Here is a 14261-nt window from a genome sequence, read left to right as displayed (position 1 = left end):
TCTGGGAGTGCTATTCCAGAATTCTCTAAAGGTTAATTTGCAGGTTGAGTCCATGATTATGAAAGCAAATGTAAAGTTGTCATTTATCTCAAGAGGGTTGGAATATAAAAGCAGCTTCTGAGACTTTATAAAGCTCTGGTTAGGTCCCATTTAGAATACTGTGTCCAGTTTATCACACTTCAGGAAGGACATACTGGCACTGGAGCGTGTCCAGCAGAGATTCAAACGCATGATCTCTGGAAGGTAGGCCTAATATATGATGAAAGGCTGAGGATCTTGAGATTGTATTCAGTAGAGTTTAGAAGGTTGGGGGGAAATCTAATAGAAACTTACAAGATAATGCATAGCTAAGAAAGGGTGAATGCTAGGCAGTTGTTTCCGTTAGGCAGGGAGACTAGGACCCGTAGGCACAGCCTTAAAATTATTAGGGGTCAATTTAGAATGGAAATGAGGAGACATTTCTTCAGCCAGAGAGTGGAGGGCCTGTGGAATTCATTGCCACAGAGCGCAGTGGACACTAGAACGTTGAGTGTCTTCAAGGTAGAGATTGATAAATTCTTGATCTCGCAAGGGAGTGCAGGTAAGTGGAATTTAAACACTCATCAGTCATGATTAAATGGTGGAGTGGACTTGATGGGCTGAATGGCCTAACTTTCACTCCTGTGACTTATAGTCTTATTTTTAATTGTATGAGCATCACAGCTATAGAGAAACAATGTGATAAACAAGTCATAATTCCTTAGCCTTCAGGGAAAATTTGAAATACCAAATTGCCAGACTTTTTTTGATGGAAATTGCTAATTTCTTAGAGATTCTTCACATTTGTGGGGATGAATCATGAAACCGCTGATGCTATATCAAGAATGCATCCTTGTCAAAATTACCTAAATGCTCATAAGAAGTGCCAGGCATCACTATGTATGTTACATGTAAAGAATAAGTGAATAGTGAGTACATGAATGTGAGTATGAACGTATCTTAATTACATTAATATTTCTGTACTGTTCACACTTTCCAATGAAACAAATTTAATAATGACATTTCATTTTTCCAAATGTGGAGATATTAGAGACGTTTCATAACTGATTCTTTACCAAGGACTTCAAGTCTTGAAGATTTGTGGAAAGTTGGGTTATTTCCAGATTTGTGGAGGTGCCTGGCGTGGTTTCTTTGGAAGAAGTCTGGAAGGTGACTGATGTGACAATATTTTAGCTTTAAGAGGTGTATTTTGTCACTCTTTCAATGAAAAAAGGTTGAGACAGAGGAAAAACAACAGTCTGCTCAAGCTAACAAGGTATACAGCTTGTGCACCCTTTTTTTAATATTGGAACAATAGAAGTAGTCTGATGGGTGGGGCCAAACTTTCATAGAACCAATTTTTTTTTAGTTTTAGCTTTTAGTAGCAGTTTCTGGGGTCTTGAAGTTGGATATGGAAATTGTTATCCCTCTCTCTGTTGCAGCTAAAACCTAAGGATCTCTTCCTGCTGCTAGAATTGTATGTGAAATAATCTATTTTACTGAATTTGCCTTTGCCAGGGATTATTTATGGGATGTTACTATATTGAACGAGTTAATTAGAAGTAGTTAATACATATATCTATTATTTTGTTAAGCATTTTGATAGAGTTACAATTAAGCCAATTCTTTATTTTATTTCTATTTTGTCTGTATTTTAATGAGAGTGTATGAATAAAGTATGTTTTGTTTCAAGCCTGGTATTTTGACCAATCAAATTACATCCAGAACACAACCCTTTACAATTACCTTTAAAATAAGAAGAATATCTTCTTAATATATTTTCAGGGAGTTTAGTCTGGTCCATAATACTGGGGACATGGGTAATTTGTTTTAAAAACAAAATTTACTGGAAATCACAAACTGCTGTAGAAGCCTGCTGGGGCTGAAGAGTGACCAGTGAAGAGGGTTTTCATGTCTTGAATTACTTGTTGAACAATCATGACTTGGCTGCATGGTGGTTCAGTGGTTAGCATTGCTGCCTTGCAGCATCAGGGACTCATTCCATCCTTAGGCGACTGTCTGTGGGGAGTTTGTACATTCACCCAGTGTCTGCAAAGGTTTCCTCCCACAGTCCAAAAATGTGCAGGCTAGGTGGATTAGTCATAGGAAACGCAGGGATGGTGATGGGTCTTGGTGGCATGCTGGTCGGAGGGTCGGTGTGGACTCGATGTGCCAAATGGCCTGCTTTAATCTGGGTAGATTTCTGGCACGGTCATGACATGTTAATTGGGCTACTTTTCGATCAAAAATTTTCCTTGAGATTTATAATGACCAATATCACTGTTAAAAGTAACAAATATAATCAATTTTAAATCCATTAATAAAAAACTTAGACAAATAAACATATCTTTAGAACTTAGAGTGGAGTATTATAGGGTGAGCTATGATGCAATATATGGCAGAAGTGGGCAGCAATATCGCAAGACCCATTTCAAAACTGGGAACAGTTCGGTGTAACTTCAATGCTTTTAAAAATGTTGTGGCAAAATTCTTACTAGGTAATGGCATGATGTCAATTGTTAGTTGTCAAAGCTTGTTTAGCACCTTTTTAATACCACAATGTATGTTATTAGTATTCCTCTACCCATCTTACTAAACTGGGTAATTAAGTTAGACATCAGCAAAGATTTGCAGGTTGGGTGGATTAGTTATGCTAAATTGCCCATAGTCTCCAGGGATGCGCAGGCTAGGTAGATTAGCCATTGGAAATGCAGGGTTACAGGAACAGGGTAGGGGGTGGATCTGGGTGGGACGCTGTTCAGAGGGCTTGATGGACTGAAAGGCCTGCTTTCACACTGTAGGGATTCTATGATTCTATGGTTGGGAAAGCTTGATAAGGAATCCAGAATGAGCTCTTGATGGATTCAGCTTATCACATGTTCCAATCAACTTCGGTCTTGGAAATCTAGTGCTAAAACCTCAGGTGATGTTCCATGGGCACTGGCCACATAGATTCCAGGTCCACAGATATTCACATCAACATGTGCTAGCCTCTGAGAACATTCATGGCATTTTCCAATCCATTTACAGGAGGTTTCTGCACTTCAGTACTGCACTGGCCGCTATCATTGTAGTGTTGCTGCAGGGACACTGTGCACTCAGGGGCATGCTCCCATCTCATAAATTGGACCAGACTGTATCTCTAATCTCTTTGTTGTTATCATGGTACTCACTCAAGCTGACCTGACCCATCCCTGCACATGCATTGCCTTGCCTTGAATTTTATGTTTTGCTCCCTCAGCCAGAGACACCATGCTCATATTGCTGATGTCTTGCTGTTACATTTATCATATGACCAGGAAGCCTGTCATAGTTATCAGCAAGCCTTTGTTCAAGAGCAACCTCTGATATCAGTCTATGTCTTGCCCGGTGCAGTCAGAGTCAGGATCCTCCTCATAAGGAGTAAGGAGCTGAATATTGGGCAGAAACCTCTTTATGCATTACTTTGGGCTGTTTTCTTCATTGTAATAATGATGCAGGAATAATGGAAGACAAAAGTAGGTGGCACAGCTGTTACTGTTGGTCCAGATGGGAGGTATCCTGAATGGATGAGCAAACAGCACAGAGTGCATGCAGCATTAGTAATATCAGGGGCTGGAGTGGATGAGGGCAGGTTGGTAAAATGTTGCAGACAATAATGAGAGTAATACAGCATGAGCCATGTAGGAGGTGGATACAATAGCAGATATAGAGTATGTGTGAGCTATCAGAAAGAAGAGAGTGGCACTAATGCTGGCAAAAGGAAGCAGGTTAGACCAGAAGGCCATAAGACATAGGAGCAGAAATTAGGCTATTCAGCCCATCAAGTCAATTAGATTGCCCCTCATCCTTCTAAATCCATTGAGTATAAACCCATAGTCCTCAAACGTTCCTCATGTTAAGCTTTTCATTCCTGGGACCATTCTTGTGAACCTCCTTTGAACATGCTCTACGGTCAGTATATCCCTCCTGAGATATTGGGCCCAAAACTATGCACCATACTCCAAATGTGGTATTGCCTTTTTTCCTGCAGTGTTGGGCATTCTTTCAGATGGCTGAGACTGCTTTAACCTAGTGAAAACCATGGATAACGGCTGGCAAGGTCTGGTGTTGGGGCCTCCACTGCTGTTCCAAGGAAAAGAGGTTGAATCACCCAATGATCAGAACCCACAGGACCTTGCCTGGAAAGTACTGTGGCAATTTTACCCTGTCTTTCACTTTCAGGGCAAATACCAGCACCTGTGTAGGGCAGCTTTAGACAGCCAGTGCTGTCCAGTTGCGCAATAGGCTTGTAAAGATGGGAGGGCGGTGCAAGGGATGCTGATGAATTCCAGGATATCGACTGAGTAGCGAGTTGTTCTGGAAGTTGGACGTGACAGATGACATAGCGATTAGTAAGAGAAGTTTAGTAAGATATGATGAGAAAACCCACTTGGTTTTGCTGCAAGCAACCGTCCAAAGAAACTTGATACAACTCCGAGTTAGCCCAAATAAAAATAATTTAGGCCTTAATTACTTAATTAGGGTTTTGATTTGCAAGCAGGGGAATACCACCAGCACAGGTTCAATGCGTGCACTGGCTAAAGTCACCATGAAGGTTCTGATTCTCAACCTTGCCCCTTGCCTGAGGCATGATGACTGTCAAATTAAATTTACCACCAGTTGTCTCTATAATTGGAGAGCAGCCCTATTACCCTCTGGTTTTATAGCGACTTTGTCCTAATGGTAATGATATTTAAAAAGTTAACTTTAAAGAAGAGATTTTATAGATACTTCTTTTTACTCATCAATAATAATTTGTCATTGTGACAGCACTGATTGCTAAATCTCACTTTGAAAATATCTGCATGACTCAACATGACAGCGCTAATTAGTTAATATAAAATCAGCCTTTCTTCATATTCTAAGCACCTAGAAGAAATGAGAATCATTTTGTGAAGGCTATTAGGATTAGGAACACATTGTTACAGAAGAACTATGCTACATAGCAATGGAAATAAAAACAATCAAGATAATAAATATATCTTTTGTTGAAGAATGCGTGTCTGCTGCCACCTTGTCAATATATTTCAATATCAAATGCTTTGTTAAAGATCTTTGCTAAATTTTAAAAGTCCACAATCATTGTATAACAATTGTACATAACAGTATCTGGCAAATGATAGACCAGATAGATATCTGTGAAAGCAATTTGGTTTATTGTATGAGAAAATATGATGCAATCAGATGGCTGACCTTCTCAAGGACAAACTATATTGCAGATAAGCTGAAGTGCTAAGCATAAAAGTGCCAACATGCACCTGCCTTTTTATCACTTTAAATTTGTTCAATCACACTTCTGTTTGCATGACAACAGCTACTGAGATTGAGATTGAGATCTGTTCCAAAAGAGTCAATGGTCTTTTTGGAAAAGCAACACCTTCTTTCTTTAAAATGAATGATACTTGAGAAATCTGTACTTGAAGATAAAGGAAGGTTTATGTATTTCCATGTTGGGGACAAGGTCAAAAATCCAACACAGTTCAATACAGGCACTATGACTTTATTTCCCATGTTAACACTAAATACATACCTGCCCAAGGGAGATGGAGATAGGCCTGCTGAAGACTATCCATTCTAGAGTTTCACTGCATGGTGGTGTTGTTAGGGAGCCAGAGTATTTGTAATAGCTTCCAAGTGAGGCAGGAAGTAAATTCCCCAATACAAATGGATCCAGAAATGTTTCTTTCTCTGTAAGTGTGAATATTAATGAAGAGTCAATATTCATGAAGAAACCATCATAATTCGTTTTATTGCAACAAATGAAAAGCAGATGTGGAAATAACTACAGCACAAACTTATACCTTACTTTTGAAAATTATGTTTATATTGTCACCCCTTTATCTTGAGGAAAGCAGTGGTGCAATGTTACTTCATTACATCTGTTTAAATTCAAAGCCAAAATCTGAAGGATGAAAGTAGGGGTGAGTGATTTGATAAATATGTTATTACACTACTTCTGTCAATAACATTTTACAGCAAGGGCTTATTTTATGGTTTGTAAACAACCATTATTCAATTTCTAATGTGTTCCGATTTCAAATTGGCAGGTCATACAACACAGACTACCCTGAAAGCAGAATTTCCTGGATCTGTGATCACTGAGATCTGTAAACTTTGATTTATTTGTCTCTGGAAAGTAGTATAAATCAACCCTCACATGATTAGCTCTGCAACTGTATGAGAACTGGCCTACAGGTAACATCATGCCTGTCGGCCAGTGCAAGTTAGTGTCTTGATTTAGGGCAATGTACTGAGGTGCAACAAAGCCTTTTGGAATAAAGTGACCACCAATAACAAATTGTTATCATGCAAAATTTTTGAACATTTGTGGGGTCCTTTACAAAGCTCCAATCAAAGAAAAATTGCTCCAGGTCAATGGAGAAGACATTAGGAAAGGTGAGTAAATGTTAATCAAGTAAGTAGGTTTTAAGCAGCATCATAATGGAGCAAAGTAGAAGGGTGAAAAGTATTGGGAGTGACGAGTTCAAAATTTGGGCCTAGTTAGTTGAGGGTATTGTCAACAATGATGGTGTTAAAGAAATGAGAGCTGAACAAGAGGCCAGATTTAGAGGAATGCAATAATCCCAGAGGATTGATGAGCTGGAGGAAGTTACCGAGATAGCATGAGGTGAGGCAAGGCAAAGGAGGGGTTTGGTGTAGGCGAGAGGTGTTGTCTTTTGAAGAAAGGTTGAACAGACTTGTCTTCTATCTGCTCGGGATTAGAAAATTAAGAAATGACTTAATTGAAACATACAAGATTGTGAAGGCTCTTGACAGGAGAGGATGTTTCCTCTCAAGTGAGAACTTGGAACTAGGGGCAATGTTAAACATCAGCTGTTGTGCATTTGAAAGTAATGTGGTGAGATTTGTTTAGATAGTAGTCAGTCCTTGGAACGCTCTTCCTGAAAAGGTGGTAGAAATGGTATTCTTGGATATTTTTTAAGGCAAATGTAGATGATTCTTGTTCCGCAAAGGAGTGAAAGGTTATCCAGGATAAGTGGAAATGCAGATTTGTTGAGTTGCAGAGCAGACTTGAGGAACTGAATGGCCTACTGCTTCTCCTAATTCATAAGAATATCAAACACATTTTTACATTGTATATCAGATGTTTGGCTCAACCCCAATTTTCCTTTATTCCATGTTCAAAACTTAAATGAGTGAGGATTAAACATAGTGAGAAAACACCCTCAAGTTTAAAGTAATACATCTCAAATTTCTTTTGTTTGAAGTGAGACTAGCACATTTCATTTAAAATGTAATCCATGTGTTTAAATTGATTTTTTAACTATATTAATTTTTCTGATCCCACTCATTTCGCTGATATTCAGGGTTCCCTGTAAATAAATCAACAAACTCCATCCTCAGCGGAGCATTCTTCAATCTCAACTGGACTGTTTCTCAAACATCTGTATACAAAAGGATTTTTGTGTTTTCAAAGAATTTTTCATCCACTGGACGAGTACCCTTAGCTGAAATCACAGTGTTTCCTGCTGCATGACAAAAAGGCTTCAAAGTCCCAGATTGACTAAAGACATGCATATGAAAACAAAAAGATGGGAGTGAGGAAGCAATCACAAAGTTGACAGTCTTCATTTCAGGTAAAACTGGCATGAATATCTCAAACTTAGCAGCAATTTTCAGTTTTATTAAAAGTCGATCTTTAATACAAATGAAAAATTGGGTAGGAGGGGTGTAAACAATGCCAAATCCTCCTTACCTTGACAACATGAAACCTAAACAATTAGAGCTTACAGATTTAATCTGAACTGACCGTCTACACAGAACATTAAATGTTGGTAAGCTCAAACTAACACAGCAATTTATTTGTTTTGTGGCCATTTCCTCTTAATAGTTAAAATGCCATTTACGTCAATGATTTAAAAAGCACAATTTAACTTCACCAAATCAAATGAGATTAGTAAAGTTATGAGTCCATGATGACAATTACTGAATCCCTGTATCATTTGAAAAGGTGTCCAGCAAAGAGCTAACTGCTGTTAAGGGCAGAAAGTTCCATGTTCCAACCAAGTGTTGAACAGTGAGATGAGACCAGTGAGCAACAAAAGGCCATTTTTTCTCTTTATTCAATCATAGTGGCTCACTAGCCAGATAGAAACTAGACAGCGATAGTTCTTGACATGACAGTTTGCATGGTAACCTGGCAACTTAAACTTGCCACCTCCTCCTTCAGACTTCTATGAGTCACCAACATCTCAAGCCATGCACCACCAGCACACACCCTTTCTTCCATTCAGCAGGAACTCCAAGTCTCTATCAGCAATACAGGCGTCAAATATGCTCTGCCCAACATGCCTGATGCTGGACAGTTCAGGCCAGCTGCCAGAACTTAAAGCTGGCATCAGTGCCAGGAATTCCAGGAGGTCAAGGCAGTTGCCAGTACTTTCGCTTGTGACAGAATATGACAAGCAGGGCACTATGGGGTGTGGTAAATCAGTAATAATTCGAGTTTGGGAAGTCAGTGTGACAGAAGTCGCTACAACCCATGGAAGGAGACCCTCTTTGAAACTCACAAAATTGACACTTAGCCAATTTTTAAATCAAATTTAGCTGTAAGTTCAGGAATTCAGGTTTGTAATCCCCTGGTGCCAGCCATATCTTAAGCCCAGTAACACAGCATTTCAGATGCTGCAAGTCAGGAGCTACTTTGTATTTTGATATGTTAGGAAACAGAAATGTCTCAGAAAGGGAAGTTAGTGTCTTGCTTCCAGAGAGAGACCTTGAGGTGGGATGGCTGAGAGGAGGGCCATCCTTCTTTGATGGGCTATCAGAAGAGTTCAAAACACCAACATAACCAGCCTGGGCACTTACACCAGCTGGGGCAGTACAGGAAAGAGATGAATGATCTTCTGCACTCCATAATGTTAAGTTCCATCATCTTCTCTTTGCTACCTCACACTCATTCTGACTCTGCAACTGCACTCAAACCTTATTAATAATCAAGGGCCACAACCTCACTACTGCATAACACCTTTTCACTCAATGGTTCTCACCTACATCATTCTCCAAAACTACCAACCCTTTCTGCCATCTAGCTTAAGTGTTTTGCAATCCTTAGAGGTTGGCAGTCTTCAAATAAATAAGTGAGCACTGGGAAATTCAGACAACAGCCATAAGATGAACCCTGTGTCGATGCATGAGATGGCTATGTGTCCCAGTACACAATGCAATTGGGTAGAAGTATATAAGTCAAAGGTGTCTCTGAGCTACAAAGTGAAGTACTGAGGGCTTAAGTGGATTTTGAGTTGGTCTGAGATCAGCCATGATAATACGATGAGGCAGGTGGCTTGCCAATGCTAACTCTGTAAAAGGATTTGGTCTACGCCTTGTTCAAGGGCACGGTAAAATTAAAACAGAGTCCTGGAGAAATAAGTGGCAAGCTGCATCACCAAGTAACCATTCTGACCTTGAAGTCAGGAATTACCACCGCCAGTTTCTCAGGATTGAGGACCAAATTGTGAGCTGCATAGAAATAAGGCATGATTAGCTAATAATTAGATGCAAATTCATGGAAATAAGATAGACACCACTTATTTGTGACATTCAGAACCTGCTGTTGAAACCTGAAGGAAAAAAATTGGATACTATTTCTCGATATTGAGAATTAGATTTTCCCGTTCCACAATTGTTTCATATTTTTCATCATTGCCATTCAAGAGCTGGGAATGTTGTGCTCATCCTTTTACAGGTATAGGATTGCCAGCTTGCCAGTTTATACGAGGACTAGGCTTTGCACTACAGGCATGAGGTGTGGTCTGTTGACTCTCCAAAAGTTGAAACCTGCTGCAGATTTTTGTCATAGCTGTTTACAAAGGCAAAGTCAGAGTATAAGTAAAATGGAATTTTCTTCATTACTTCAAACATCTATATTTTTCCTGCTCACATGCTATCTCCATTTATTTGAAAGGGAAAGTGGGCTCAGTAAAGAACCTCTGGCTAGGAAGCAATCCAAGAATATTGTTCTCTCTATTGATATGAAGTGATTGCCTGCTGCAGAACTGTGCACGCTACAGCTACAAATTGTCACAAGGAGCCCAATTTTGTTTAATTGGATGTAACTGGTATATTTCAGTCTTAATTTCCACTCAGAGCTTTGGGGTGCTGAAGAAAAGAAATAGGATATGCTACAAAAGTTCCAAGTCCAATGCTGTGTTGAACCAGGGAAAGAACTATTCTTTGCCATCAACAAAATTTGTCCAAATTCAAATTAAATTCTCATTTTCTGGAAAGCTGAATGAAAAATGGAAATCCATAGTCAAAATGGATGTATATGGATGGACTGGGATATTGAAACAATAAGTCCCTAAAATAATTAAAAATCTATTCCATAGTGGACTGGAAGAGTAAAAACAATATGTAATCTGTCTTCAATACTAAAAAAAAATCAATAGTACTGCATGCTAATCTCCATGCTGGTCCACACACATACTGGTCCATACATTCTTTAGCTGATGGAGTAAACACCATCATCAACCATTCATCAATGTGTAGTGTGCTTTCAACTTACAAAGCAGTTTTGCAATGTAAAATAAAGACTTGAAATGAGAGATAGAACTTATTTCTCCAAAATAACAAGAAAATTATTATCTTGTTTTAATCTGTTGAGCTGGTAACTGTGTTGCTTCTTTTATTTATACAATGAACCGGTATGCCATTAGGTAAATGTGGCAATTCCTGTAAAATGGAATGTTACACTTCTACATGAGTTCTGATTGCAACTTCATCAATAGCAGTTTATTAGTTGATAATAATTATTACTTTTTAATATCATTATTAGCTTCAAAGGCATTTAAAGCGATGAGAGAAATTAGACATTGTTAAAATGAAGTCTGAAATTGGGAAGGTTTGGTGGGGCAAGAGAAGGTGGGAAGCTTGCCAGAACTTCTAGTCATCAGTAGCTAGTTGACAGTGGGCTTTCTGCCCAAATTAATACTCATGACTAGGAGTCCCAGCCTCCAAGAGCTGCCAAACAAGCTAGCAGCCCCAAAGTCCGGCAGCATCCATGGCCTCTCCAACTCCTAGGATGGTGAATCCGCGGCAGGAAAGTTAATTATTGCTTGGGGATGCTCTTGTTTGGGGGACTAGGAGAGCAGGTTTGGAAGCATAGACAAGCTGATGGCTTTCAGGGACCACTCCTCTGTCTTGGGTCCCGTCCCTCGAACATGCACAGATTGAGGGATCCCCTGCCAAATGACAGTCTATGCACATTGTTTAATGTATCATATACACTGATTTCCATCTCCCCTGCAGCTGAAATACGAGTAGTCCAGGCACAATGAAGCCCTTATGTAATCATTAAAAGCCTCAACTGACAGCGAGGCCGGCAGATGGCTGTAAGCCTTCCCACCCAAAACTTAATTCAAGCTAAGGCAGGAAGGTGGTGAGTTCTAGTCCATCAACATATTGCCTAATTAATTTCCCCGCCTGCTCCAGGTTTGTCATCTCCAGCCCAGAGAAATTCAGCTCCCAGTCCTAATTCCATCACAGATTGCTAATGCTGAAAGGACAGGTTTGCTAAATCATTTTTGCACAGCATACAATATTTTCGCTCACTTGATAGTGTAAGTGCATTGAGTTATAACTAGGAATGTGTTGTGGCAAAGTGGTAATTCCATAACTCTGGGCAAGAAGGTCTGGGTACACCTGCCCTGAAAGCTTATCATTGTATGTTCAAAAATGTTGATTAAAAATAGGTTCTATTTGTTAACACAACCTAAAGACTTCTTTTGCACATGCATGACTAGCACGACCCAAACACACATGTTCATTAAATGTGCCAGTGAATCCATTAAATACATGAATTTAAATTGCCAGAAGTGGTGTCAAACCATTTGAATGTCACAATGTCGCAAAACTACACTTTCACCCTCATGTTGTGATGTGATCAAGTTTTAATGCTATAATGTCACCAGAACCACGCATGCTCCCAGTCAGATAATGACATCATTGCATTTTTGTGGCATGATTTAATCACAATGCGCATGCATGGGGTATCTAGAAAATATAATTATTTTATTGTAGCCGACCATACATTCTCTAGATGCATCAAGAGTTGAGCTGAATCCTGTACATGTGTGAACACATAGAAACACGTATGCACACTCTAACAGGAATCGTTAAACACTGATCAGAAACAAGAGCACAGTCAGTTCTTTGCTCGCTGGAGCTTTCTAATTCCACACTGTCAAGTAAACACAATGGACATTTTTTTTGACCATGTCATTGTAGGAGTTCAGTGACATAAAATAACAGCAAATTATAAGAGTGTTTAAGGGAAGGGTTAATCCAAATGAGACAAACCCTTAGGGAATCATCAAAGTGATACATGAAAGCTGCAGAGATGATGGAAGAAACTACCAGTGGCATCAACCAAAAACAAATGTGCATAGAAAATACATGATGCCAATTAATGATAAAGCACCTACTCGAGCATCTCAACAATCCTTAGAGACCAACACAGCAGAAGTTATCTGTAAAGACATAACATCTGGTGCTTATTATCTTGAACATTCTTCTCCAACAGTAACAATGTCACATACACAAAACAGAAGGTTTTGAACTGTATGTACAGGCAGTTGGAGCTAAGGGAAATTGCAAATACATTTTGATGCACAATTTTCCATCTGTCTGGAACTTCATTGTGCCAAAATCAATTTGTGGCATTTTCTGTATTCTTTTCTGTGTACAAAATCTTTGCATATCATGTATAGACAAAAATATGCATTTTTGTGCATTTGTTATACGGATCTATATTTATTTATTAAATACAAAACTTTTGTAGTTAGGGACATCAATATCCAACTATTTAAAGTTATCATTTATCATAACAGTGAAGAATAAATTGTGGAAAAAGGACTCTTGAAATAAATAAAATTAAATAATTGAACATGGCTCCACAAGCAGTCTAAAACCACCAAAAAGACACTCATTGAATACAACAAGCACAGTTGTAAGGCAATAATGTATCAAATACTCAAAGTGCAGACATCACTCAAATGGCTTTTGGATGTTCTACTAACTCACACATTTCTCAATCAAGATCTCCAAAAATAAGATAACTTGTAATGTATCCCATTTTTGTGCGATTTATCTATGCTCATCTTTGCCCATGAAACAACATTGACTGTAATTGAAAGTAATGGATTTTCTATGAAACACTTTGGGATGTGCTGAGGACTTGAAATGTCCTATCCAGCTATCGCATATTTAACGAGGATTTGAACATGCATTTTCAAACAGTTTGTCAATTAGGGAGTTTACCCAAATAGTACTGTGAGCCTTGATTTTCATTTTCATCACGGATGGACATAGCATGTTAACCAAAAAACACACTGTAACTGCACCTGATACTTTGTATACTGCCTCTCCTGACACACTCATTCTTATCTGCTTACCACTCCCTTTTCCGATCCCATGTTCCCTCCTGCTTCCCTCTTCCCTCCCCTTTGCTCTTTTCCCCCATTTGCTTTACTCTTCTGAATTTCTTGCTTCCCACTGCTCATTGTCTCACTCACTGTCCCTTTCCACAACAAGGACTTGAGAGCGTCAGGGCAAGACGAAAGCAGTAAAGGGGATCAGAAAGAAATGTTGTGAGTGCGAGAGAGGGTCAGCATGCGGGAGGGAGGGAGGTGGTCAAGAGGTAGTAATGGGAGGGAGAAGGGAATCAGTAAAGGCAGTGAGCAGCAGAAGTAAATGAGTGGGTCAGAAGATGAATGTGATGTCAAGGAGAAATGAGGTAGCCAACAAGCAGGTGACAGACTGGAAGTTAAGAATAAAGGGGAAGAAGTGCTTACAGGAGAAAATAGAAAATTGATTTTTAGGTCAGTTAGATTCAAGACAAGAAATAGGTTTTCAATGAAAATTTACAGGTCAGGATTGTAAGCAATTATATACATACTTACAGGAAAGGGCTCTTGCTTTCCACATTGAAATTTTAGGAACATATTGGCCTGAATCTTCCAACCTGCATCCAAATCCATATTTGATGTAGACCAGTCTAAGACTTGCCCACTTACCTAGTCAAAGCAGTGTAGTCCAGTCCAATAACCCACACAAACAGCAGCAGAAAGGATTGGCATTGAAAACAAATACCCACTTGCAGCAGTAAATGCTGTATTTTGCGGTTAAGAGGCGTAAAGCCACTTCGACAGTTTTTGAGGTAAGATCCGTGTGAGGTAAGTGAGGGGGTACAGAGTCAGGCAGGT

The 14261-nt window shown here is 39.2% G+C and overlaps 1 protein-coding gene across 3 annotated transcripts in view; it reads right to left on the bottom strand.

The window, feature by feature from the left end:
- LOC132822357 (receptor-type tyrosine-protein phosphatase gamma-like) overlaps positions 1 to 14261 on the bottom strand; it is a 695764-nt gene that overhangs the window by 221747 nt on the left and 459756 nt on the right. For all 3 annotated transcript variants that reach the window (XM_060835658.1, XM_060835659.1, XM_060835660.1), the window contains one exon: positions 5570 to 5727. In XM_060835658.1, coding sequence (XP_060691641.1) covers positions 5570 to 5727 — 158 coding nt within the window. The remainder of the gene's footprint in view (positions 1 to 5569; positions 5728 to 14261) is intronic.

The sequence above is a fragment of the Hemiscyllium ocellatum genome, chromosome 14 (genome assembly GCF_020745735.1).
Source record: "Hemiscyllium ocellatum isolate sHemOce1 chromosome 14, sHemOce1.pat.X.cur, whole genome shotgun sequence".
In the NCBI taxonomy this organism is placed as follows: Eukaryota; Metazoa; Chordata; class Chondrichthyes; order Orectolobiformes; family Hemiscylliidae; genus Hemiscyllium; species Hemiscyllium ocellatum.
This window is presented reverse-complemented; position numbering and strand designations above follow the sequence as displayed.